The sequence below is a fragment of the Nelumbo lutea genome, chromosome 3 (assembly GCF_056320005.1).
Source record: "Nelumbo lutea isolate HS-2025 chromosome 3, American lotus-T2T, whole genome shotgun sequence".
NCBI lineage: Eukaryota > Viridiplantae > Streptophyta > Magnoliopsida > Proteales > Nelumbonaceae > Nelumbo > Nelumbo lutea.
The window spans coordinates 1,353,627-1,379,979 of record NC_142686.1 but is presented as its reverse complement, the minus strand read 5'-3'; the positions used below and the strand labels follow the sequence as shown (position 1 = coordinate 1,379,979).

Sequence of the window (26,353 nt, the reverse complement as noted above, 5' to 3'; positions counted from 1 at the left end):
GATGCCGGAACTGAAAATTGGTATAAAAAAAATTCAAGAATAATTAATTTGATTGGCATTGGTAAATTTTGTGAGGAAGGAAGAAAAAAGAAAAATCATTCGCCACCTTCCCCTTCCATGTGATGCATTTACATTACCTGAGACTGATTGGTGTTGCTTCTGTGACTTGGCTGTTGTGATTGGTAGAAGGATTTTAATAATTTAGATATATTTTTTATTGCCTAACAGAAAGGCCTAATTTTGTTTCTGTTCTAATAATGTTATCACTTAGTAGTCTATATTCGGTTTTGATAGAAATAAGTTCTGGATGTTGAACCACCTGCTTTCAAACAAGGATTACTCATGGTTATGGCCTTCTAATCTAGGCCTTTCAGTTTTTTTGTCCTACCGCTGAGGCTGAGGATGATATTCTTTTGAGGTTCCGTTCGTTTTTCGGGAATCTATTTATTCGATTAAGTGTATTTATTTATTTATTTTAATAATATTAAATAAATAAGACAATAATCGTTTTAATCATAAAATATCATTATTAAAATAGATAATTTTATTCCATCTAAATATTGACAGCTTTCCCTCGAGTGAAAATGGGCCGGGTGATTCTCTTAAACCTCCTTAATGAACCTACACATCATTGTGGAGATTGCTGAGTACTTGTGAAAAATTTCACCCTAAGTAAAAGTCCTTTATATTCTCATCTCAGCACGGTTGCTCCTCACCGTACTGCTTCATTTGATCAATCTGCCCTGACTTCTTGTCTCCAATTGCAACTATGGATCGTGGGTTGTGTAACCCTTCAAAAAGTAGGGGTGGTCATGAGTAGATCGAGCTCAATAAAGCTTAGTTTATGAGGCTCGCGAGCTTAAATATATAATAATAATAATAATAATAATAATAATAAATTTTTATCTCTTAATTTTTATATGTATATTTTTTATTTTTATAAAATGTTTAGTTCATAATTGAACTTGAACTTGATAGTTTATTAGTGAGCTAAACTCGAATAGTTAAATATTTGGCTTGGCTTGGCCCGAATCCACTCCTAAAAAAAAAAATAGAAAAAGCAATCAACTCCAGTTCAGCTTGGACCTATTTTATCTTCCAAGTGTAGACCTGACTCTCAGTTCATCAACTCCAAACAGAACTCAGGATTAGCTCCCACAAGTTACAATAAAATCATGTGTGCCTTTGACTTAAATTGTAGCTCTTTTGGGAGAGCTTCTGCTTTGATTGAATGGTTTTGGAGAAGATATCTCATTAGAAAATCAATTTTACGGCTCATACAAACCTATTTTTACCTTTTTGGATTTTTATCAAATGCAAATTCATGACTTTCTGGGTTTCTCGGCTCATATAATCCCATAAATCCTTTAAAGCAAGGTTTTTGAACTGTTATTGATTCAGACAGTCAGACGATTTGGCCCAGGAACTGTTCAGGCAACCAGATCTATTTTATTCCAAGCTCGCCTTAGACAAAATACCGTTGAATTGGTCAATGCCCGTTGACTTGGACATTCGAATCATCGACCCGTTTAATAGTTTTTGTCCATTTTTATTTTAATCTTTCAATTTTTTTGTCAAAAAAGACTGTCCATTTAAATCAAGATGATGGAACTGTTGACCTAAAAACCAGTGGCCAGAACGACTTTGACTCCAAATCGATTTTTAAAACATTGCTCCAAACAGGTTAATATAACCCGTAAACTGCTGTGTGAAAGCCTATCCAATACCTAATATTAAATTATTCCCATGCATAATGAAAATAGATGAACCAAACTTTGACCATAAATACTACATGAGTTTGAGTTGAGTGTCTTAGTGGTAGCAGATATAGTTTTCCTTATGTTGTGGGAGCATTAACGACTTGAATTTACATTCCTGCCTCATACCGGCAAAGGATTAGGAAAATTAAAATTAAAGCCCAAAAGATCATATTTCTTGGAAGGAGATCTCTAGGCTAGTGGATTGATTGCATCTCCCATTTACTTACTGTGTTTTAATTCTCGCAAACTTACAGAAAAGGGAAAAAGCCAGATGACGGGTCAGCCAGCGGAACCTTGATGGATTTTAATCGCAACTAGGATCGTAGAATTTGGATCTGCTCAATTCCACGGATTTGGAGTAACTAATGGCCTCGGCCAAAAGTAGGTTAGGTTAGATTAGTCAAAGATGGACCTATGCTGCAAAATGCCAATTAATTGGTTGATAAAAGAAGAATTTGGATCTGCTCCTTGGAGTGCACCTTACACCAACCTCACAGCAAGTTTCTGCTGTACAATAAAAATATTTTATGTGAATAAAAAATTACAATTACAGAGATATTTTAGATATACGGTTAAAACGTGTTAGAAAAATAAATCCAAATCCGATTTCAGATTCTGTCTTTCTCTACCAGTACCTTATCCACAATGCATATAGACGCGCATCTCACAAACAAGACAACATCCAATCCAATGTGGGTAGAGCGTGGATAGAGAATAGTGGGCAAAAAATTCGATTTGGTTGATAAGGCCGAGGGGTCATGGGCTGGGGGGATGGGCCATACCCGTTGTGTAACTCGTTGGGAACTGGGAAGGTGTGGAATAGCCGTGTAGGGAATGTGTCCCCTTTTGGCCTTTTCCATTTCCATTCCCACCATCTAAATTGACCTTTGTGCTATGTTGATAGCCGTAACCATCTTCCTCTTTCTTCTATCCCCCCCCCCCCCCCCTTTGGAGGTTTTGAAGAGACGACAACCCTTCTTATTAAAACACGTGTACACCAACCAAAAATATCTTATTCTCACCAACCCTTCCCTATCTAAAATGACCAGATTGCCCTTCACCTTCTTCCCAATTATTTATAGTTCTATTTATTCATATTCATGTTTTGTTTTGTGGGTTTCGAAAAGAAAAAATATCTATTTATTTTAGTGCCGTACGACTATTGTAATGTATTTCATACTCAACACCCACCATTGCATTGGAATCAAACTACAAATTAAAATGTATACGTGTTAGTTTTACGATGAAGAAATTTTATTATAATTTTAATTATATTAATAAAAATAAAGATTAATTACTTAAACCTCCCCTGAATTATCAGAAATTCCTTAGAAAGCCTTCCCCGCACCAATCTAATCTTTATAGTGCGTGTTAGTTCCGATGTGTGGCTGAAATATGATGCGTGAGACTGGTGTGTAGGGCAGATCCGACTCGGGTTAAAGAAGTTAGAAGGGGGCATAACAGTCCTGCGCGATCTTCACCTACCTTGGCAGATACACCGGACCCGCCACCGCTAAAATGGCGTCTATCCCTTTCTCTCTCCTGAAATCTATCAAATTTCAAATGTGATCTGAGCACAAATCCGCTATGCCCATGGTTTTAGCTCAAAGCTAAAAGAGTGAAATCATGACCTTCGATGTGTTGCTGTGGCTTACCTTAACGTCAATTATGCCGAATTAAGGTGGGCCACATCAATACATTGAGAGCTGTGATTCACGGTTATAGCCTAAGGGTGCGCCCATACGCGTAGCGGCTTTTTTTTTTTTTATGCGAAACGATCTTCCCATTTTGCCATTTCTTCTGAGTTCTGATACAACGTCTACTCGCCGGGTCAACTGTAAACTCTCAACCCTGAAAGTAACCCTCTCTTGTCCTCAAATTATTAAAACCATTTAAAACCCTAACATCGTTCTCGTTTTCATCGACCCTCGCCCTCGCCATCTCTCTCTCTCTCTCTCTTGATCTCATGGCCTCCATTTCCAAGCTCGCAAATCCAACTTTTGCTTCCTCATCATCTTCTCCCAGGTTTAGATCCTCCGAATCAAGACCTCTGGTCGCTTTCCACGCTCGATCTCTCGTTAACAGAGGGTTCTCATCGTCTAAACTAACGATTCGAAGAGATCATGTTGAAAGGAGGCCGTTGGTGTAAGTTTTGCTTTTTCGTAATTGATACTGATTGTTGGATGATAGTTTCTATGTTGTTTACATGAAATGCTAAAATTTGCTGACTTCCATATATATTTTGTTTGATTCATGGTTCGATGGTTATTGCTTAACATATTAAATGGAGATTATTTCATTAATTATCTGTTCCCAATTTGTTTCCATTCTTGGGTTGGTAATTATTCTGCCTGAAATAACTAGATCATGATCCCCCCCCCCCCCCCCCCCGCAAAAAAAAAAAAAAAAAGAGGAAAGAAAAAGGAAAAGGAAAAGAAGATCTTCCACAGATGCTGTTAAGACTTGAGAGTTTATTATATGTTAGCCAATAATGTGTGCCATTGGCATGGAACCCATTTTTAAGCTTCTGGGTGGATTAGCTAGACATGCCATATAGCAAAGCTATTAGATGTACATGATCCTGGAATTCTTACACTTGAGGGCTTAGGTGGCAAACTGGAAAGGGCTTTCTATTTTCGACCATCATCCATCTATTATTAACATTGCTTGTTTGTAGTTGCTAAAGTGTTGTTAGTCCACCCAGATGTACACTTTTTTATGGACCAGGTAAATGGACACATGATGCACGGTTGAATAAGATAAATGCCTGTGTTGCTTCCAATGCAATATCGTGGGTCTTTTACTGATTAAAAAATGTCTTTGGTCTTTTTGATAAATAGTAACAAAAAATACTAATAACAATTGTATTGCTTCTTTCCTTTTTTTTTTTTAGGTTTTTTTGGGTGGTAGGGTGCATTTTGTTGGTATTATTTCGGTTTCTTGTTTCTCCTAATCTGAAAATTTATCCAATAATGTTCCACTACAGAGTTAGATGTTCTCAAATTGATGGAAATGGGGCCCAAATAAAAAGAACCACACTTCATGATCTCTATGAGCTGCAAGGGCAGAGCCCTTGGTACGATAATCTATGCCGTCCTGTCACAGATTTGCTACCACTGATTGCAAGTGGAGTTAGAGGTGTCACCAGCAACCCAGCGGTAACTACATAACCTTTTGCTTTCTTGTTTTCTTTTATCTGTTAGTTTCCTCCTTAAGTGCAAGAACTATGCTATCTTTTATTATTTTTATCACTGAATTTGAAATAGAAAATACACGAGCTTCATGTCTTAAATGCAATTAATTTTGCAAATAATGCAAGACATTTGTTTCTTTGTCATTGCAATGCATTTCGCTTGCTTCTTTTAGATATTGCTTCTACTTCATTTATCTTTAGGTTCCATCTAATGAGATGTTAAATAAATCTAATTTCAGATTTTCCAGAAAGCTATATCAACATCAAATGCCTACAATGAGCAATTCAGGTATTTCCATTATATATCCTTGTCTCAAATACTGTTATGACAATATAGCTAATTGCAATTTGCTTTCATGGTAATCGAGAGACTGCCTGAGTGTGGGACAAGGGATCAGTTTCTTAGATGCCACCTTCTGGTTTAGACATTATGTATGAACTATGTAGAGATGTCCAGTCAAAAAAAAAAAAAAAATGTAGAGATGGAATGAACTTACTACCAAGTTGACTTAATGTTTGGTGTCTAAAGTCCTTGCTTGTTTGTGCACATGATTAATGAGTGTATTTATTTGCATTTTTGTGTTGGTTTTAAAACTGAGTTCAGTATCCAGATCTTTGGAGGCCCTATTTGCTTTTCATGTTATCTGTTTGAGGTGATTCATAACTTCATAAGTCCAAACCTTGTATTTAAGTTGAGACTGAGGTGTTGAAAGTGATCTTTGTTTGAGATTCTGAAACCCACAATTGACTTTGAACTGGATTTTGTAGAGAGCTTGTACAAGCAGGAAAAGACATTGAAAGTGCATACTGGGAACTCGTGGTAAAGGACATTCAAGATGCATGCAAACTTTTCGAGCCGATCTATGATCAAACTGATGCAGCTGATGGCTATGTCTCTGTTGAAGTTTCTCCTAAACTTGCTGATGATACAAAAGGTACTGTTGAAGCTGCAAAATGGCTTCATAAGGTTGTTGACCGCCCCAATGTATATATAAAGATCCCTGCTACAGCAGAATGTGTCCCTTCTGTCAAGGAGGTTATTTCACTTGGTATAAGTGTCAATGTAACTGTAAGTTCATACCACACTTTCTGGCCTTTCTAAGAGTTGCATAAAACAGCTACCATTTTTCGTAGAGATTTTTTTCATTTAGTTTGCAGCATTTTGATTTCACTTATTCTATGTTACAGCTCATATTCTCTCTCTCCCGATATGAAGCAGTAATTGATGCTTACTTGGATGGCCTTGAATCTTCTGGACTGAGTGACCTTTCTAGGGTTACAAGTGTAGCTTCCTTCTTTGTCAGTCGTGTAGACACCCTTGTGGACAAGTTGCTTGAGAAGATAGGAACCCCAGAGGCTCTTAACCTCCGAGGGAAGGTATATAAAATGTTTTCTAATATCCTCAGTGGGAAGTATCTGAAAGAATTTTAGAAAGTAGCTTTTCTCATTGTTATTACTTGAATTTCCATAGGCTGCAGTAGCTCAGGCAGTGCTGGCATACAAGCTTTACCAGAAAAAGTTCTCTGGTCCACGATGGGAGGCTCTGGTCAAGAAAGGTGCCAAGAAGCAGAGGGTCCTCTGGGCATCAACAAGTGTTAAGAATCCAGCCTACCCTGACACCTTATATGTCGATCCTCTTATAGGACCAGACACGGTGAGCCTTTTACTCTCAATGATGACCTGTCTATTAATGCGGATATCAGATGCTATTTCAATTTTGTGATCAAATGTCATTAAGATGAAACCACTTTCAGAAGGAAAATGCATGATTTATTTGGAGCTCTCTCAGTAAATGTTAGTTACTCTGTCCTCTTTGTTTCAGGTCTCAACCATGCCTGACCAAGCTCTCCAAGCATTTATCGACCATGGTACTGCATCAAGGACAATTGATTCCAACATTTCAGAGGCTGAAGGCATATATAGTGCACTTGAGAAGTTGGGGATTGACTGGAACGAGGTAGGGTCACAGCTGGAACTTGAAGGGGTAGAGTCCTTCAAGAAGAGCTTTGACAGCCTGCTTAACACCCTGCAGGAGAAGGCAAATTCCCTTAACTTAGTAAGTCTGTGAGTCTAGGTATATTCAGAACACCGTGGAAGTGACTACAATAAAGATGTTTTGATTTCTTCAGCTGTAAATACAGGTAATTGGTGCTGCGATGGTTGTGTTTATTGTTAATTGAGGTATTGTGAGTTTTCACCTAGGCCTTTAAGCACTTAGAGATGTAAATGGGTGAATAAAATCAAGTTGATCTTCTTACCCCTCCAAAAATAAAAATAAAAAATAAAAAGAAAGATTACCACAATGGTTATTGACATGTGTATCTATCAAATCACATGGGATTGTTGGTCCATAATGGATGGCCCATCAATCCTTGACCCTTGAATCAAGTTGGTTTGGTTCTTTGATCTGTTGCCCCACCACCTGATCTCTATCAGGCAGAGGTGATTTTAGTTTTATGAAATGGTCAAATTTGATCTCGACCGGAAATTTGCCTTCGCTCTACCTTGGGACTTGAGAGATGGGAATCACATTGTTTCTAGCTAAAAAGTTTTATTATTCTTTTTTTGAAATTTATGGAAAATCAGAAATGGAGCACTATTCAATGTTTTTTGAAATTCAGTGATGTTTTCAAAATAATGTTGGATTTAAATTATTGGGAACACTATTCAATGTTTTTGAACCAAACTGCCCTTGTGTTAATGAGCAAACAGTTCTAATACTCTTTTGTCTTCGCTACTTTCTTTCCTCATTTTGTCATCCTCTACCAACAAGTCTAAAACTCTTCGCATTCACCACTTTCTCTACTGAATCTGTCATCCTCCGTCCTTCAAACGAAATTCTTCTTCTGTCTCTGATATTTATTAAAGATTTTCAGATTCCTTTTTTTCTTTCAATAGCCCATACTCCATGTAACTGATCCAATCGAATTAATGATTTTTGCAAAAAGAATTACAGTTTTCTTATTCACGCACAAGCAAGAGTGGGTAAGCTTTATTAAATTGATAATTGGTGGATAAATAGAAAACAACAACCAGTCTTTATAAAGCCCCCAAAAATGAAAATTCCTTGAAAAGTAGTTATATTTATTAATATTACCTTCTCATAGAAAGGCTGATCTTGCTTTCATCTCCGTCTGATCAACTTGAACCCAAGGTAAGTCTAACGCCTCTGTCAACTTGTCACGTGCACACCAAAACTTGCCGTAGGTTTTGGTCATGTTCCTGAGTTCCGTCCGTCTTCCCTGACATCATCTCTGGAACCCAGTGATTCACTTAGAGGTGCAAGTTGGGCGGGCTGGGCCCAGTTTTAGCTCAACCCAGGCAGGCCCAACCCTAAGAATTGGACCTAAAGCCCGAGTCCAGCCCGCACTAAAATTTCGGGCACTCGGGTTGGGCCCAGGTCCAGGTCAGACTTGGATTGGTTAATCAGCCCAAAGCCCTAAACCAAAAATTAATATACATTTACGTGTGTATAATACATATATTGCATTTAGAAAAGAAAAAAATGCAATATAATTTTCATCATAAAATTAAAAGGAATATTATTTCATCTAGAAAATATAAGATATACCTGGAATTTTCTTTGAATCATAAATTGAAAACTTTAATTTCAAAAGGGGGAAAAGAAAAGATACCTGGAAGTTTGATAAGTTTATTGTTAAGTTCAACCATCATATAAAATAAAATAATTCTATTAACCTAAAGAGCCGTCAAACTAAAATTTCATCCATCACTATTAGAAATTAATAATATCATGTAAAGCTTACCATACACCCATCACTATTAATCTAAAGGGCCGGACTAGGGTTACTCAAGACCTCAACCCGAGCCCAAGCCGAAAAATATAAAAAACCCGCCTTTTCAAGCCCAGGCCCAACCTGAGGCCCCAAAATTCCAACCCAACCCGTGAAAAAATTCCACATTAATGAAGCGAGAGTTAGAACAATCTTAGTCCAAAACGGCACACTAGTACTGTAAGACTGAGATTGATCACTCAATGATGCAGTCCGAATCTGCTCCTCACAGCATGCCCTCGCAGCACAGATTGGGAATATCTCCCATAATACTTTTATTTATTATTCATGAAGAGCTGTTCCCAATACACGGTGGGATGTGGTTGTGAGATCGGTGTGATGAACAAGAAATGGGATTCAATGGGTGCAAAGCCCATTCAAACAACCATCATAGCCTTGCATTGAAAATATCTCCACATAAAATAAAGCATAGAAGTATGGTGATATTCCCGAATGCAAGGCTGTAAAGGCTGTTCGAACAGTGTTCGAACGGGCCTTGCACTGACTGAAGCCGATCTCAATGAGCAGATCCCAGTTCTCAATAATGACGTCATGAAGCAATAAGGTTAGTGAAAATAAACCAGCTAAAAGCTATAAGTAACGATTGCTTTATTATTATGAACATCTGGACTCTCAGCCCACAATTGTTGTCCAACAAGTGCTTGAGCAACCCTCAACTTCTAATGCAGTTGCCTTTTGCAGCATTACATCTTTGGATATCGCTAAAAGATTGATGAGGGTTTATGTACATAATTCGGAAATTTAACAAGTTTTAGTTAAAATTTACAGTCTGCATATATTATCTACATGTCAATTTTGCAGGACAAATGAGCCTGGTGCAGGTTTGAACTCATATGGACCTCCTTTCACTCCCCAGACCTGTTATACATGAAAGGAAAATGTAGAATTAAGCAAAGATTCTGTTGTTCTCTGTTCGACTACATATTAAGATAAATCAGGTGACCATCTCACTTGATTTCCATCATCATCATAGCCTCTGTCCCAAGTATGTATTTCATTGTTCTTCAAGACTGCAACTTCAGAAGTGCAGTATGTTGCACCATTCTGCAAAACAAAAATATTTGTTATTAGACAAAGGTAGAAGAAAGTCACCGGTTCCATGTCCAACTCCAGTACTAGCTCTAGGCAGCAGAGATTAACTGAGGGTGATAGGGATGATAGAGAAAAGAAAATACCCATGAATTAGGGAAGCCACCTGGTGGTGTTGAACCTTCATATAAGCACCGCTTTCCACGTTCACAACGCTTGACATAAATACCTGTGAGATGTTCTGCAATGTCCTGCATAGTTTACCAAATAAATCCATATGAAACTGTTCCAGGAGTAACATATTGGACTCAAGAGTTGCAATATATAGTTATCACATGAATTCTCATTTGTAAGACCAACATAGGTTTAACAAGTAAACCTCCAATACGATAAATATGGTCTGACAACAAGTAGAGTTTAATGTAAAATTGCACTGCATAAGCCAACATGCCAGTTGGACCCCAGCAGAAACTGGAAGAAGTAGAAGGTATATACTCAATGTCAAGGTAGGTACAGTAAGCGCGTAAAACAAACACAGTAGTGGCAAGTATGGTTTATTAGAAGTTAACCAGATTTCTAATGAAGAGGAAAGCATCTTTAACATTATGAATAAGTTAATGAATCGTCTTATCAGTTCTAGCTAAACTCTTTTAAGACCCATCAATTGCAAAATGAAAACATAAAATTATCTGGACAAATAGGTTAAAAATGAATTTCAGGCCATTTATACACAACCTACGCCAAAGACATAAACAACAAAAACAAAAGAAACCATACAGCACAAGTAAACATATACAGAATCAGAGAAAGAAAAAGTACTGATGAGCAGAAACTTGATGTGGTAACAGGTGTGGCATATTTTGCTCATTGAGTTTGTTTATTTCTCCCTAATAAAAGGAAAGAAAAGGTACCAAAAAAAACCTTAGATGAATAGAGTTCTTTTTCTTCGGAAACAAAAATCTAAAACATTTTACTGATCCATAAGCACTTAATCTGTATATCTGTTGGGGCAATACATCAAATTAAATAGATTGAAAGGACCCTCAAGTAATTGTTCTTGTTTATTAATTGGATCAGCACAGGAAGAGATTTTAGCAATTGGAATATTAAAATCTTCTCAAGATCTTAAAAGTGCTAATGCAAACAAAACATTACAGTGGCCTTCAATTCCTGCAATACATCCTACACAAATACACCATGGCTAATTTGGCAAGATCATGGATTGAAGGTCACAACAATCTTACCCCAATAACTTCTTCAGGCAGTGGGCGCTGATCCTTTGGACGATCACAGAAGTTTTTGTACTCCTCTGCATCTCTAATGGCATATGAATTTAGCTGTCCATTTAAAATAAGTTAGGAATCTTAATACTGCATTTGGTTGCAAAGAAAATAGAAGAAAGGAAAAGAAATTACTTTCCTTAGGTTGGCTGACAAGGAAAACCAAGAGAAAAAAAGAAAAATAAAATAAAATAGGTTCAAAGGAGAGTGCAAAACTTGTTCACTCTCTACTAAAGTAAATTCTTTATTTTATTTTCTTTTCTTTTTCTCCACCTTTTCTATCTTCCTTTTGTTCTCTTGGTTTCTTCACAACAAAAGATAAGAGTCTATTGCTATTAGATTTCTATAGGATACAAATCACAAAAGAGTCTATTGCTAACTCATAAAAGGTGTATCTGACAGTGCATTGTTGCGCCTGTCCAGAGGCTAGGGAACTGGGAAGGGAAGTTTCCAAATGTAAGGAGAAAATACAACCCAATAAAACTAGGTTTCTCTTAAGGAGTATGAAGCAAAATTGAACCCCACCTCTACATCACATCTCATCTCTTTTGGACAAGGCTTCACCATATAAAATCTCTGCAACGAGGAACATGTTAGAATTTCTACTACATGAAAAAAAGAAAGAAATGAAAAAGAAAAGCATCATTGTGGTTACTATTTATCAGCACTTAGTAACACCAGTAAAACGATAGCAAAAAGGCATAAATCTTTTGCTCCTGTAACTTGTACTTTATAAATAATGAGACATGCACAAATAATCCATTGTCAAACCCTTATAAATTATACTCTTCCTATGGTTTCCTCTGCTAAAAGCAATGATATTAGATAAAATAGTAAAGTTTGGAGGGAAATGTGTAAAGCACATGTTTGCATGGATGCAAACAATAGCCCGCATGCGAAGACAGAAAAATAATAGGAGCTAAAAAAAACTTACCCCATAGCTTGAAGAACGTAATTTATACACTCAAAATGTACCATAAAAGGATGATATGATATGCAACATATTTACCTGCCTGAAGGGCTTCTGCGGAGTCCTCTGAAATGCCTGCCATCAGGCAATAGATAGGTTAAATATTACATGTTTATGTAGGTATTAAAACCATAAGTGACAACAAAAGGATAGCAAATTATACTAACTTGTTCAAAATACAGAACCCTTGAACCATCCACCATCTCTGCTGCTGGGCATGTAAGCATTCTGCACAGAAAATGAAGACAGATTTAGTACAAATGGATTAATTTGGCTAAAAGTGGAGCAATTATACTTTAGGCTCAGTTTGGAAGGAGTACAAATACAAATATGTAGAGTGAAAAACTTTATATTTTGTATGTGTGCGCTGTACATATTTGTATTTTTGTACTCTTTCCAAACTGAGCCTTAGGAAATTCATTCCCAGGAACAAACAGCAATAAGAGTTGTTGCTAAGCTCCTTTGGAACATGGAGACTGAACCAAGCAATCTTAATGAAAAGAGTAGCCTTTCAACATATACAGCTCAACTATGTGTCTGTTCAATTGCCGATGCCTCAGAGTATCATTTGGTCATGCACTTATTTAAAGACTTAAATGAAGCAAAAAGCAATTAAAATGAAGCCAATAGATTGAAGGTTCTACTGGTTAGCTTCGGTTCATTAACCAAATGCAGCAGTAAATCTGTAATTCAACTAAGAGAGAGAAACGGAACCATTGGGTACCTCAAATTGAAATAATTATCGGGATCTCTAGAAGCTTGCTCCCGCGAAAACTACAAAGAAAAAACCCAGAAAATAACTAAATCTATCCCAAGAATCCAAAAAAGGAAAAGAAAATCAAACCCAGGTTATGGGTCGTTTACCTTCTCACCGCTGAGGGATTCGGCAACAATTCGGGCATGATCCCATCTGGTGGTGGACTTGGTTAGTCTCTTAAGTAGAAGCGCCCCACCTATCACTGCCAGCGTCTTGATAACCAGACCCCGGGCTCGGCTCCAACCGTTGGAATCCGAGCCCGTGCCAATCGTCATCAGACTTAGTATCAACAATAACAACACCAACCCAAAATCATCTCTCTTCAAATCCCAGAACTTCAGCAATCACTAGTGACAAACGAGGGATGACAAACAAGAAAATTTGCAAAAGTTTCACACGAAAACGTACACTCGGTTTTTGAGATGAGGGCAGGGAGGGCCGGAGGTAAGGAGATGGGAAAAGCGAAACAAGGTTTTTTTTTATTTTTTGTTCCTGCAAAAAGCGAAACAAGTTTTGATGTTCCCGGTGTGCGGCTGCAGTGATAGATTGGGATAGCGTTGGGAGCGTTGCGTTTGTACTTTGTAGCAGATCCCTACCAGTGGGGAGATCGAATCTGCTCCTCACAGATGGCACCACAACGCGCCTCACATTCATATCCCACCATGTATTGCATCTATTGGGAATATCTCATGTACTTATTAATTAGATGTTCTCAATGCACGGTGGATGTATATGTGAGGCGCCCATTTGTGAGAAATAGATCCCGTCTCCCGTGGAAGGTGCAATATTCAGGTTCGAATCTGCCCCCACGGACTTGCGCCCCAATAATCGTCCCACACCACTAAAAGTTGCCGCATGTCCTTCCACACGCATGCATCTCAGTGCGGAGCTAATAAAACGGCATTTAGCTCCCATTTCACCCAAGAAAGTCGATCTCAATCTTTATCTCGGTCTCTCACTCCTTTTATCGACTTGCCCTCTGAAACCCAGACCACTGTCACGAGAATAATTGTTGGGGCCCCGTGCGGCAATCGAAAGGGGCGAGTAAGCCTACTCAACAAAGCAAACACACACAAAAAGGCAACAAGATGGAACACGAATTAGCAAAAGGCTAGTTGTATTGCAATAATCAGTGGCAAGGACAAGCACACAGTATAGTGTCAAGGGGATCTTGTGCTTAACCTTTACACACTTATGAGCTCACCCGATTACCTACCTCCCCTCAAAGAGTACGTTAAGCTTTTGGGGGAGTGACAATAAGAAACATAAAAAAAGTGGGAAATCATACTACATTTGGCAATCCCCCCATACAAAAGTACATGCATAGCCCACCCATGACACACTTGGACACTGGAGTGGCGGCCGTAGGCACGTTGGTTGGCACTTGATGGCACGATGAAGAGAACACTTGTTATAGTCTCCCCCACTCAATTAAGTCTTCGTCCTCAAAGACTAGCTTCTGCTTGAGGCTTGAACTTGTTGGTGAAGGATGGTTCTTCGACTATTGCACGAATAGGGTTTCTTCCAAAGCCCAGATAGGAGGTTGGGTAGATGGCTAGGGGATGTTCCGGATGGTGGGAAAACCTATGGCTAGTCCCTAAGTTAAGTCCCTGCCCGGCTGATTCGAGGTAGGATTTTGGATGGTTCCTGATGGTGGTAAGAAAATTGGTGGCTAAGGCCGGGACAAAATGGTATTTTGGATTATTAGGGTGTTGGTTCCCATAAATTTGTCCCCAATGGTGACTCACAGGGCTACTACGAGATTTGGCTTGAGGGATGATGTGAATGTGGTCCCTAAATGGTTTGGGTGGCACTCGCTCTCCCCGGTGGTTGTGGTAGTAGATGTTGGCAAAGTTTGACACGGCCTTGGGTCTTCTATTGGGCCCACCAGTTGTGGGTGTGTGTGGCTTCTGCTGCAAAGGTGGCTTCCTCTGTTATTATTGTGGTGGCATTAGCACTGACATTGGCGTTGGCGCTGACTTCTTTCTAGAGTTGCTACGATCACTTCTGGTTGCACTGGTGGTGGTTGTAGATCTCTCTGCCGTCAATGGTTGAGGGTGGTGCTGGAGTTGCAAGGTAGAGACTTGCTTCTTCTTGGTGCTGGTGATGGCGATCATGTTGACCATGCAAGGTGACTGCTCGTCCAAGATCATCAGGATGTCGAGGTGAGGCGCCGACGCCGCTTTTGCCTGTATCATGAAGTCCATTCCAATGACAATATCAAAATCATCTATGTGGACAACGGAGAGGTCAATCTCTCCATCCCAGGTGCCGAATTGTAGTCTTACTCGGTGGGCCATGCCTTCAGTAGGTTTGACACCTGTGTTAATTGCTTTGAGCCAGCCAGGCTCTTTGGAAATGGCCAAGTTAAGTCTCTTGGCCTCTGCAATGGATATGAAGTTGTGAGTGGCCCTTGTGTCAATTGGGCCCTGGTTGGCCTCCCACCAATGGTTACATCAACATACATCGGTCCTTTCTTGACTGAGGAGGGATGTTTGGAGGTAGCCATTTTCTTCATCATGGCATTGAAAAATTGGAGGGTGCCCACTCTTGGCGCTTGGGTACTCCGTTCCCCATCACTCTACTCATCATCACTTAGCTTGGCAATGAGGGCATTCAGCTTCGCTCGCTTTGGGCAATTCCTGGTAAAGTGCTCCTCCCCACAAATGTAGCAAATGGGAGGATGGCTTGGTCTCCCTTGATATCTGTTGTTGTAGTAGCTTTGACTTCCTTGTGGCTGCTTCCCCTTGTTGTGCTCGATTGGTTTGTGGTTGAAGGGTGGCTTCTCTTTCGGAGGACTGGGTTGTCTATGTCACCCACTCGAATGTGTGGTACGCGGGCTGGCTGGTTTGCTTCCTTCGTCATCCGACAATCTCTATTCACTAAGTTGTTCGGCCACGACCATGGTAGAGGCAAGGTCATGAATATTGCGTCGTTGGAGCTCGAGCTCGGCCCAAGGCTTTAGACCATCTATGAAGTTGAACAATAAGTCCTTGTCAGACATATCAGTGACTTCTAATGTGAGGGCTAAAAACTCTTTGACATAGTCATGGAGGGAGTTGCCGTGCTTGAGAGTCTTCATCTTGTGACGAGCGAGGTATTCCACATTCTCTGGGGAGAACTGTCTCTTCAGCTCTCTTTTAAAGTCAACCCAGGTACGGATAATACACGTACCACGTTCTATGTCAACACACCTTCTACACCACCACAGCATAGCGACATCAGTCAAATACATAATAGTAGTACGTACGTGAGTCATTTCATCAGTCACATTGGCGGTGGCAAGGTACTGTTCCATTTGCCACAAGAAGTTGTCGAGCTCTCGTGCATTGCAGGTACCCGAATAGGGGATTGGCTCCCTAATCTTGATGTGGGAGGGAGTATGTGTAAAGGAAGTGCTGGCTGGATTAGCGACGACCCTCTTCAGGATTGCACATTCTGCTTTGAGCTTCTCTAATTGAGCTTGGGTGTCAGAAGAGGCACATGCGGCGGACTTCATTGAGGCCCACTCCACTCTCATTTCATCTAGTTGGGCCTAGACGGCCATTGATGTGGAGGTGCTTCTTCTCCACGTTGCCCACTCGTTTTTCATCTCATCGAGCTGGGCTTGAAAACTATCAAGCCTGTCTTGGACTTGCGAGTTGGAGGAGCTTGCTTCTTGTTGGCACGCAGTGCTGCAAATTTGCTTGAGCGTGCCATTGATTATGTCTCGGACCTCGTCTACGACTCCACTCAAGCGACCTTCAGTCTCGACCAGTGTGTTGTCCATGGCTTCCATGTTTTGATGCAACTCGTCTATCGAGTCTCGCATCTCACCTACGGTGGCTTCGCAACGTAGCATGCGCAACTCACCGGCTGTATGCTTGTTGGAAGATTTCTCATGTTTGCTGGGCTTCGGTTCCTTATCCTTGCCAATGTCATCGACGAGCGCATCATCAGCCTCGTGGGGATGTGGAGAGTCCATGCTCGATCTCCTCCATGATGTCCCTGTTGTGCTTCATGCTGTCACTCACGTCGCGAGTCAAATGGCTTAAAAGAACCTCCTGCTCTGATACCAACTGTCACGGGGATAATCATTGGGGCCCCTTGCGACACTCGAAAGGGGCAAGTAAGCCTACTCAACAAAGCAAACACACATAAAAATGCAACAAGATGAAACACGAATTAGCAAAAGGCTAGTTGTATTGCAATAATCAATGGCAAGCACAAACACAATACAGTGTCGAGAGGATCTCGTAACCATTACACGCTTATGAGCTCACTCGACTAATTACCTCCCCTCAAAGAGTACGTTAAGCTTTTGGGGGAGTGACAATAAGAAACATAAAAAATGTAAAAATTCATACTATAATATTACAATAATGCTATTGGCAATCCGCCCGTACATGCATAGCCCACCCATGACGCACTTGGACATTGGAGTGGCGGGGATCATTCCGGCATCTCCTCTCCCGCCGGATCTTGTAAAGAAATCCAACGTAGATGATCATTCCGGTAGATACACCGGGGGTATATACTCCCCGTCCCATATTCTTGAATGTGTTTTTCACAGTTTTTTAACCTTTTTTTTGCAAAACAAAAAAACACAGAAGGGAAGAAGATTCAGGTGCTGGCTCTGGTTAGGACTCAAAGGCTTGAAACAACGACAATAATGTCTTTTTATGTCATCCCCAGAAGATTCAGGTGCTGGCTCTGGTTATGAGGTCTTCAGCGCCAACCCTCTGATCACGGAAACGATTGTGCTCTGTCTGGCCCACACAATTTTTATGGTTTTAATTAACGCCATATTCATTCTTCAAATAACCGTGGATTTTGCTCTTATCTTTGCACCGCGTATCAGCCTAGCTGGAGACATTCCATGGTTAAACTCAAATCAATGAATTTAGAGTGGAGTATTGCAGGAGGAAGAGAGAACAGATTCGAGAATACCTATCGGCGATTCTTCCCTTTTGCGTTTTTTCTATTGCAAAAAGATAAAAAACTAAGAAAAAAAAACATATCTAAGAATATCTGAGGAGAGGGATGAAGAGTTCTGGTGTATCTATAGGAATGATCGTGGCGTCGGATTTCTTGGCAAGATCCGGCGAAGGAGGAGATGGGGCGGTCTGAGTTTCAGAGGGCAGGTCGATAGGAGTGAAATTCACTTTTTTGGGCGAAATCACTGAAATGGGAGCTAACGGCCGTCCCATTAGCTCCGCACGAGGCTGAGGCGCTTGCGTGTGGGAAGACACGCGGCGTTTTTTAATGGTGTGGAACGTTTTTGGGGTGAAGTCGGTGGGTAGCAGATTCAAACCGCAATATTCCAACTTTTTTTATGTTTTTCTTTTGCTATTAGGTTGAATTATCACAAGTTTTTGTGTGTTTTTTGTTTTTTTATTTATTTCCAGGTACGCTATAGACGCGCACCGTTCGCGCGGCACGAGTTAATTCGTGCGAACTGAATTAACGGACTCTATCCTTTATGCCGTTAGCTTCTCATTCATTCCATCCCACTTCTCGCTCGAGATTCATCGGACTCTGCCCTCATTAGTCACTCTCACTCTCTCCCTTTCCAACCGGCGGCGACCAATAGTCATCACCGGCGACTCCTTCAGGTATTTTAGACTCTGCCCTGATAGAAGCCGGACTGTTATCACCGGCGGAAAGAGTACAAACAGTCATCACCGGTGCACGTATTAGCTGTTACCAAAACCTGATAAAATAAAATAATAGAAGAACAACCAGAAGTGAAAGAGGAAGAGAAAAAGAAATACCGAAATCACAGACCTGAGTGGTTATTACAATTATCCATCCGGCTAAGAAGGAGATGTTTTTCCGGTAGAAAGCCTTTATAATGTTGACGATGCCGACGGCATAGGCGTATCCACTTCCAAAAGCGCTCCCGGCATTAGCGAATATGGAGATGAGAACATGTTCCCTTCATGTTAAATGGTCCCGGATTCAAGGAGAACTCCGTTGACCCAAAACCTGGTAAGCGGAATTTGGTGCGCGGTAGGACAGAAACCATGAAGCGGTCGATTGGCAGGGTAACCACCTGAACGGTGATCTGGGTTATGATGAGGGGCTCCGTTTGGTAGGCGAAGAATTGGTTGAGGAATGACAGCAGTGCACATGATATCAAACCCAGGAACCACATCCGGAAGTTCCAGACGGGGAGGGTTGGATCGTCGGTGTTGGTCACCGTTAACCGCACTTGTTCGATCGGGGAGAGTTCATCCTCGTCAACTATTTGAAGTTATCGAGGCCAAGAACTCCATCGCCTCGCTTCTTCAAAGCCAGTGAGCAGTGGGTACCCACGAAGCCAGCAACCCCAGTGACCAGCACAAAGAAGCCATTGGATCTGCGGGAAGTAGACGAATGGCGGTCTTGCTTCTCCCTCTCTCTCCCCTCACGAGTCACTAACAGCGTGAATCATCCCTCGCATGCTTCAACTGTTTACACCAATTAGAGGACGCGTGTTACGCCATCCAATTGCGCGAACAGTGCCCCCACTGAGGTGCCTGGACTGAAGCCGAACTTGGAGCGCCCTACAAACACCTTACAGCATACTATTACAAACACCAGATATTATTGATAGGGTGTTGGAATGACTTTTATTGGCTGATGATCTTAACTTCCCTCTTTGGCCCTGTAATCTTCAGGGACAAAATTGCTGGATTGTTGTAGAAGGAAGAACGGGGCAAAGTCATAGTTTAGGGGGAAAGGGGTATCGGGAGTTCACCCAAAAAGAAAGGAAAAACACAAAAAAAGTCTTCATGAGGTGTCCTAATTGTTGATGTATTTATTTATTTTGTTAGAATAATTACGGATGCAATATTTGTACTTGAGCTGTTCATTATACGCCCAAACCATAAAATTGAATCAATTCAAATCGAACTTGTGATTTGATTTGGTTCAATCTATGGTTCAAAATGGTTTGGTGTGACATTTTCTTGAATTACCGTCTATAATCTTGGTTTGAGTTACTGGATTTTATAAACCAAATCAAAATAGTATATATTGGTCCAAATCATAGTAACAAAACAATTTGGCCTGATTTGATTTTCATGTCAAAACTGTTTAATTTGATCTGAAAATTTCTCAAACTATAATTTATTGGTTTGAGATCTCCAAACAGCACAGAACCGGACCATGAAATTAATATGAACAGCAAATTTTATAAATGCTTTTGGGCCTTTTGAAATTACTATAAACCATCCGGACCTTTTTCCATTGGTCTTTCATAGGCTGAATGGTATTAGGTATAAACATTTCTCAAGCCTCATCCAGACTCTGAGGGGGCTAATCGATAAACACTTGATGAACCCTAAAAAGAGACCCTCTTAAGTTTGTAACTCCATCAGTGTATAGTGGTTAGTGTAGTGGCCACCTTCCATTGATTTCTTAAGATAGCTAGTACTATGAGATAGCACGATATTAGCAGTAGCAGCTCTAGCGAGCCTTCCACCACATCACAACACAAGGTTTCCCTTGATACTTACTTAAGGTTTAGAAGAGCTATAGACAGATTAGTCTTTTGTGATTCTTAGCTGGGCTCATTCCCAAGTCCCAACCACAGCTTGTAGAGTTGGCATCTTTTATCTACAAGGCCGCCGTGTTAAACACAAAATCCTAGCCTGTGTGTGACCTGTTACGCGCTGGCTGGACCAGTAGTTTACCAAATGGTTGACAGTATAATTTTGTATATAAAAAGGCCTCCTGCAGAAATCACAAAAACCTTTGTTCCTACTAATTATTAACACAAACACAAAAACAAAATCAGATATCCACTCCAAACTACAAGCATTAAAAACATATGAATGAAAACTAGAAAAGTGACACTAGAAAGAGACCCAAAAATAGATGATAATCAAGGGATTCAAAATGGGAGGGTAACTAGCAAGAAATCAACAACTGATCACCAAAGTTAAAGCAAGGAAAAGAAGAGCTACACCTTTCACAATTTGTCATCCTAAATTAGTCAACAGAAAGCCGTCGTCGCTTGTACCTTACCATTACCTTTCCCTTCACACCCACAACCATGGCATTCCAGTCAGTCTCTGGAAAAGGTGATATCAACTCCATCTCAAAATTTCTTAGCAAATGGCTCCAAATTGCTTTTATCTGCAGATACGCGAATGGCTCTCCAAGACAACCATGCCTACCACCACCAAATGAAATGTACGAAAATGCTCCAGTCGCCTTGTCCTCTTCCCTCCCGGCGGCAAACCTGTCCGGGTCATACCTGTCTGGATCCTTGTATATATGTGGCAATCGGTTGGCAAAAGCTGGTGATGTAGCAACTATATGACCTTCTGGGATGTCATACTGTTTCCCCTCCCTAGTTGTCACACTGAACTCAGTGTGGGAGCTCCTTAGCAGCATTATCAAAGGAGGATGGAGCCTTAGAGCTTCCTTGATGGACCGATACAGGACATCCATCTCAGACAGTATATCATGATCAACATTGTCGCCATGCTGTTTCATGAGGTTCTTTTGCTCATCCAAAACAGCAGAGAGGTACTTCTGGTGAGTAAGGAGATAGGCACCAGTCCAGGTAGAGGTAATGGAACTGGTGTGCTGTCCAGCAAATAGGGCAGCAATGAGCAACCCAGTGATCTCGCCATCAGTAGTTGGCCGTCCATCTTTGTACTTCGAGTCAATGAAGCACTGCAACATGTCATTTTCTGTTTTCCCAGAATGTTTACGGGAATATATGATTTTGGCAAAGATATTTGCAAGCTTCTTGCGGGCCTCATCACGGCGACGGTGGGCTGGGATGGGAAGGTATGGGAAGATGACACTGATAGGTTGCATGCCATTGTCAAGATCATGGAAAAGGGATGATACATCGGCAAATAACTGATCACGAACCTCCCGGCCCAAGAGGCATCTACTTGCTGTCAAGATAATTAAATGTTCAAGCTCAGCTTTTAGGTCAACCTCACCGCTCTCACCCCACTTTGAGAAGAAGTCCTGCAGAGTTCCATGATAAAGATGGAATCAGCACAGTGGATATCTGACAGTCTTAGATTTTATAACAACATTGGAGCAATGCCTGGGACAAATCATTCAAGGGAGTATTACACACAGATGCAAGAACTTAGGAATCAAATATTCACTTGGAACTTGGAATTGGTGGCTTAAGTTATATAAATGACAGTCATACAAAATTTCTCTCACCATCCCTAACAAAATTTGTCTAGGGTGAATGTTTAAAAGAGTGATCAGCAATGCTAACCATCCGAAGTATAGCTAAAAGTGGCAATCAAATCACCTTTTATGCCATATGAGTGGCAAATGATGACTGGATCCTTCATCTTCAAACCATAAAGACAGCTTATTCCTTTCCCAAAGAATGATGAGACTCAAGGAGATAAAAAGAAAAGCTATAAACAAACTATCAGGAAAACAATTTGCAGAAAATTGACGAATCAGACACATGAATAAAACCAAGATTAAGATTTAATAATAAGAGGAGCAGATCAGCTATATTTTACCATTTTCCCCTGGTACAAGCTCTTTCTGTAATGTTAAACATATGTCAATCAACATTTCAGATGCCAATTTGTAAATTGATCAGGCTTCATTAATCATCTACATTCAGAGTAAAAATCTACATTCATTTACAAGCACATATATATATGTATGTATGTATGTATATGCTTTAGTTCCATTTACAACAGCACCGAGAATAGAATAGGATCACAAGACTGCTAGCTTTCGCTTAAACAGAAAGAACGTATATGCAAACTATAAATCAAAGTGCTGCTTGCAAAGAACAATCATCCATGGAAAAGGGAGGAAGAACAGGATTTAGTTCGATACTGAAAATGGACTTCCCTATATATTCTAGATTTTATTCAAATTATCTCCAATGTTGGGTCAGGGAACGAAAGGCAAATAACCGAAGTCCATTAGCTTCAAATATCTTCTTTGAAGCTAATCAGTAGTAAGCACTAAGCAGACATCAGGTCTAAAGAGATAGGTGTTCAGTGTTCAACTAAATTAGATATGAAATTGTGAATGCAGGTAGCAATAAAAATAGTTGCCTAAGTCTAAATAAGAAGGTTCATTGAAAAAACAGTACAAAGCAAACATGGAAAGTTGATCCACCTCAGTTTCTACAACCATCTGATCTACATAGCCCTTCAATTTGGTAACCCTGAGAGCCTCAGTAAAGAACCGGAATTGCTCTTGCCTTACAGAGTAGTCGACGTCAAACACCACTCCGGGACCAAAAGTGGGAACATTAAACTTGTACACCTCTTGCTGGCTGAGATCAGACTCGGAAGCTTTGAAGAAATGGGCCGACACCTCGGGTCCAATGAAGAAAGTGATCTTCTTGTTCAATAGATTGAGAGTAAACACGCTGCCGAGCTTGGGGTACTCTTCCCTAAGCATCACGATGGGGCCTTTCAGAAAGCGAAGAAGGCCGCCGAGCACCGGCCACGTCTTTATAGTCGGAGGGAGGCGCTTTCGGGACATAAGAAATGCAGACAATAGCTTTGCGACAAGGAGGGTTACAACAACCAAGAGACCCACGCTCAGGAACTTGTTCTCCTTCAAATCCATCGCAGACATTGTGAAATCTGAAAAAGGAAATCAGGTCATTTAGATGTAAGGTGGGAATAAGAAAACAACATCAGGAATTCGAGTAAGGAATGGATAAGATGGAAACATGTCATTGCTATATTGTTCGGCGGCAGAGGAAACCCTAATGCGGATGGACAAGGAAAGAGTAACGGTATTATCAATTCAAAGTCAGATCTCGTTCAATCCAATAGAAACCGGAAATTCGACAAGAAAAGCTATGATCCAACAATCCAATGCAGTTAGAAAAGAACATAATCTTTAACGAGGAGACAAAAAATCCAAGAAAAATCAGATAGAATAAATAAATAAATAACATACCTAGTTATGATGGCTTCAGATTAAAACACGAACAGCATTCGAGATCTCCAGCAAGGATGCAAACAGAGCCAGAGAGAGAAGATCGTCTGGCTGGAGCCTGGACTGGACTGATGGGGTTTTACTTTTGCCATCGAGCATGGAGTTGTGTTGTGTATTTAAACGAGGAGATGCCAAGTGTGTAGTGCGTGCACCGGCCATCGGTTTTCTGTCTCGTGTGTATTGTGTGTGTGTGTGAGAGAGAAGAGAGATTCTGTTGTGGCCCGTGAAAGGTTGTAAACAACTAATAAGAGCTGAAAAGGCGGGAGGAAATACTGCAACTCTGCATGTGTCATACAGTGACGTGGAAGAGAGGATTAATAACCGATGGGCGGTACAAGGGATCGTCAAAACCACATTAATCCAATTTGAGGATTCTATTGTTTTTTTATTTTTATAGTATTGTTCGTTGGATAATTTACCGAAATAGCCTAATAACCAGACCAAAAGTAACAGCAAGCCTAGCCAGCATCAGTTTGGGCCCACATAAACTAATTTGCCACGTGTATCAACTCAGGAGCATGGTCCTGTCACGTGGATTTATTGGATCCGGCATCCAAAATCAGCGTGACATGAATTGAAAGTTGAAACATCTTATAAATCCAATCCATGGTTCCTTTGTTCAAGCGTGAGACCGACATAGATAGACACGTGGCAACATAGACTATAGGACCCTGTTTCCCGGTATGAGGTATCAATTACGACACTCTTCAGTCTTCACTCCTCTCCTCATGTTTCGGGCCTTTTTTTTGTATTCATGTTTCGGGCTTTTTAGGCAACTACATAAGCGGAGAAGGGATAGAGTGGGGTCCACTTCCACCATTGAATCTCGACCGCATTTCTTGTTTTGTTTGATAATTCAAAAGATGGAAGGTGAAATCGTCAAACCAAATTTTGAGGGAATCTGAGATTAGTTGTCATCTCGTCATGTTCGTTCTACTGCGGTCATGTGCTCCTTCGGGTCCAAATAAAAAGTATAATATAACATATAATAATTATTAATATCAATAATATCTATTATTATTTGAAATTACCACGTACAATGCATGTACAGAATTCAAGAAATGCTAGGGCTACTATAAATACATTTTAATTGTAAGCGGTGATCGGTGAACCTACCGATAGTGAGTATATAAAAGGAAAATATCCTCCAACTGAAGAGGAAACTGACAAGGAATGCTTATGCTTTTAGTAAACAAGTAGACAACGTTAGTCTTTACTCTTTGAATTTTTCGCCATAGCTAATACAAATATAAGTGTGGAACTTATCTTATAAAAGGATGCATACCTTACACTGTAAACAATGTCAACACACATATATAGATAGGTAGATGCATAACTTTATCAAAGTAGGAGTTTCTCTTTCTCGGTTACGAGAGTTTCTCTCTTTGGATTTTAGAGTTTCCCTCTCTTTCTGCTCTGAGAGAGTATTCATCTTAGGGTTTCCTTAGTTACTTTTCTTCGTCCACCCCCGTCGCCCTTCTTCGGTCTTTGATTGTTTTTGGGGTGACTCCCCTCGGGGAGTTACCCCTATCCCCTTTCTTTTCTTCTTCCTCTCCCCCTCTCTTGTCCATTCTTCTTCGCTTCTCCCTTTCCTTCACTCCTCTCTCTTCTTTTTGATTTTCTTGTTCCACTTCTCGGTCTTTCCTCTCGCTCATTCTTGTCCTTTTATCTTTTGTTTTTTCTTTCTATTCTTTTTATGCAGGGATTTTGATACAAGAGGTTGACTCTTCCTTGAAGATTTTAGTGTTGGGCGATGGTCTTAAATGCTTCTTTGGCTTTCACTGTCAGTGGTTGTTTTTCGGAGTGTATTTCACCAACGGTTACAATTCCATAATGTATTTCACTACCAGTTGCTTTCATCGGCGGTTATAGTTCCAGATGATTACAATTCCGATGGTTACAGTTCCAAATGGCTATAGTTCTGGCAATTATAGTTCTGACGGATACAGTTCCAGCGGTTATAGTTTCACGTGGTTGGAGATGCGCTCAATTATTTTTTCTGTTGGTGATTCTGACTCACCTTATGTCAGTTGCAAAAGTTCTTTTATGTTCTCCTTTATCCACAATCTATATTTTGTTCTTTCTAAGAATTTGTGTCTGCGCTTTTTGCTTGGTACTGTGATTACTAACTAACTTGTATTCATACAAATTTCTTATTTTGAACGAAATATGATTATTGTCTTCAAAAAAAAATGGTACATAGATAGATTTTTATTGACCCATGTATCTTGAGGCTAAAAAAGTTATTGTTTCGTAAACTTGTTTACCAACATTTCTTCTTCAAATAAAAATCATGAACCGACAACTGAAAACGGGGACCACCAAACTGGTTTCCATGGACCGGACAACAATGGTATATGGTGCAATGGTTTTAAAATCATCGATCACCCAAGCATACAAACCATTCTACGCAAGAACTGGTCATAATATATATCCATTCCGTTTTTTTTTTTCTTTTACCTAATCCAGATTTTCTAAAAAACCATTGAATTGGTCAACAAGCTATTCAAGTCAATTTTTATTTTTCTTATTTTCTATCTTTTTTTAATTTTAAAAATATTACAGGCTAACATTTGAACTGAATGTTTGAACCAAATTAGTTGCGAGAGTGGTTCCA

General features: G+C 40.1%; 3 protein-coding genes and 1 long non-coding RNA gene across 4 annotated transcripts; 1 reads left to right on the top strand and 3 right to left on the bottom strand.

The window, feature by feature from the left end:
- The first annotated feature begins 3,129 nt into the window (after nt 1–3,129).
- On the top strand, nt 3,130–7,256 carry TRA2 (Aldolase-type TIM barrel family protein). Its single transcript, XM_088981653.1, has 7 exons — nt 3,130–3,905; nt 4,747–4,918; nt 5,193–5,242; nt 5,722–6,022; nt 6,142–6,330; nt 6,425–6,607; nt 6,776–7,256. The coding sequence occupies exons 1-7, from the start codon at nt 3,727–3,729 to the stop codon at nt 7,019–7,021; spliced, it is 1,320 nt and encodes a 439-aa protein (XP_088837779.1). The 5' UTR covers nt 3,130–3,726; the 3' UTR covers nt 7,022–7,256.
- A 2,083-nt stretch (nt 7,257–9,339) lies between these two features.
- LOC148862307 (chromophore lyase CRL, chloroplastic-like) lies at nt 9,340–15,234 on the bottom strand. The gene is made up of 9 exons (XM_088981652.1): nt 12,912–15,234; nt 12,772–12,821; nt 12,215–12,275; nt 12,087–12,122; nt 11,603–11,653; nt 11,042–11,134; nt 9,944–10,048; nt 9,720–9,812; nt 9,340–9,626 (listed from the first exon to the last, which is right to left on the bottom strand). The coding sequence occupies exons 1-9, from the start codon at nt 13,077–13,079 to the stop codon at nt 9,558–9,560; spliced, it is 726 nt and encodes a 241-aa protein (XP_088837778.1). The 5' UTR covers nt 13,080–15,234; the 3' UTR covers nt 9,340–9,557.
- Nucleotides 15,235–16,958: 1,724 nt separating this feature from the next.
- Nucleotides 16,959–18,758, bottom strand: LOC148862306 (uncharacterized). The gene is made up of 2 exons (XR_016110923.1): nt 18,571–18,758; nt 16,959–17,649 (listed from the first exon to the last, which is right to left on the bottom strand). It is a non-coding gene; the product is annotated as an uncharacterized LOC148862306 (long non-coding RNA).
- Nucleotides 18,759–20,507: 1,749 nt separating this feature from the next.
- LOC148862305 (sterol 14-demethylase-like) lies at nt 20,508–23,973 on the bottom strand. The gene is made up of 3 exons (XM_088981651.1): nt 23,698–23,973; nt 22,900–23,375; nt 20,508–21,759 (listed from the first exon to the last, which is right to left on the bottom strand). The coding sequence occupies exons 2-3, from the start codon at nt 23,365–23,367 to the stop codon at nt 20,761–20,763; spliced, it is 1,467 nt and encodes a 488-aa protein (XP_088837777.1). The 5' UTR covers nt 23,368–23,375; nt 23,698–23,973; the 3' UTR covers nt 20,508–20,760.
- Between the last annotated feature and the right edge of the window lie 2,380 nt (nt 23,974–26,353).

Excerpts from the sequence above, each read along its gene's own strand:
- LOC148862307 (XM_088981652.1), bottom strand. The coding sequence starts at position 13,079 with ATGACGATTGGCACGGGCTCGGATTCCAACGGTTGGAGCCGAGCCCGG. Across the intron at positions 12,276-12,771 it reads GATAATTATTTCAATTTGAG|AATGCTTACATGCCCAGCAG; the intron begins GTACCCAATGGT and ends TTTTCTGTGCAG. Across the intron at positions 11,135-11,602 it reads AGATGAGATGTGATGTAGAG|CTAAATTCATATGCCATTAG; the intron begins GTGGGGTTCAAT and ends TTAAATGGACAG.
- LOC148862305 (XM_088981651.1), bottom strand. The coding sequence starts at position 23,367 with ATGTCTGCGATGGATTTGAAGGAGAACAAGTTCCTGAGCGTGGGTCTC. Across the intron at positions 21,760-22,899 it reads AGATGGTTGTAGAAACTGAG|GACTTCTTCTCAAAGTGGGG; the intron begins GTGGATCAACTT and ends GGAACTCTGCAG.
- TRA2 (XM_088981653.1), top strand. The coding sequence starts at position 3,727 with ATGGCCTCCATTTCCAAGCTCGCAAATCCAACTTTTGCTTCCTCATCA. Across the intron at positions 4,919-5,192 it reads GTGTCACCAGCAACCCAGCG|ATTTTCCAGAAAGCTATATC; the intron begins GTAACTACATAA and ends ATCTAATTTCAG. Across the intron at positions 5,243-5,721 it reads GCCTACAATGAGCAATTCAG|AGAGCTTGTACAAGCAGGAA; the intron begins GTATTTCCATTA and ends TGGATTTTGTAG.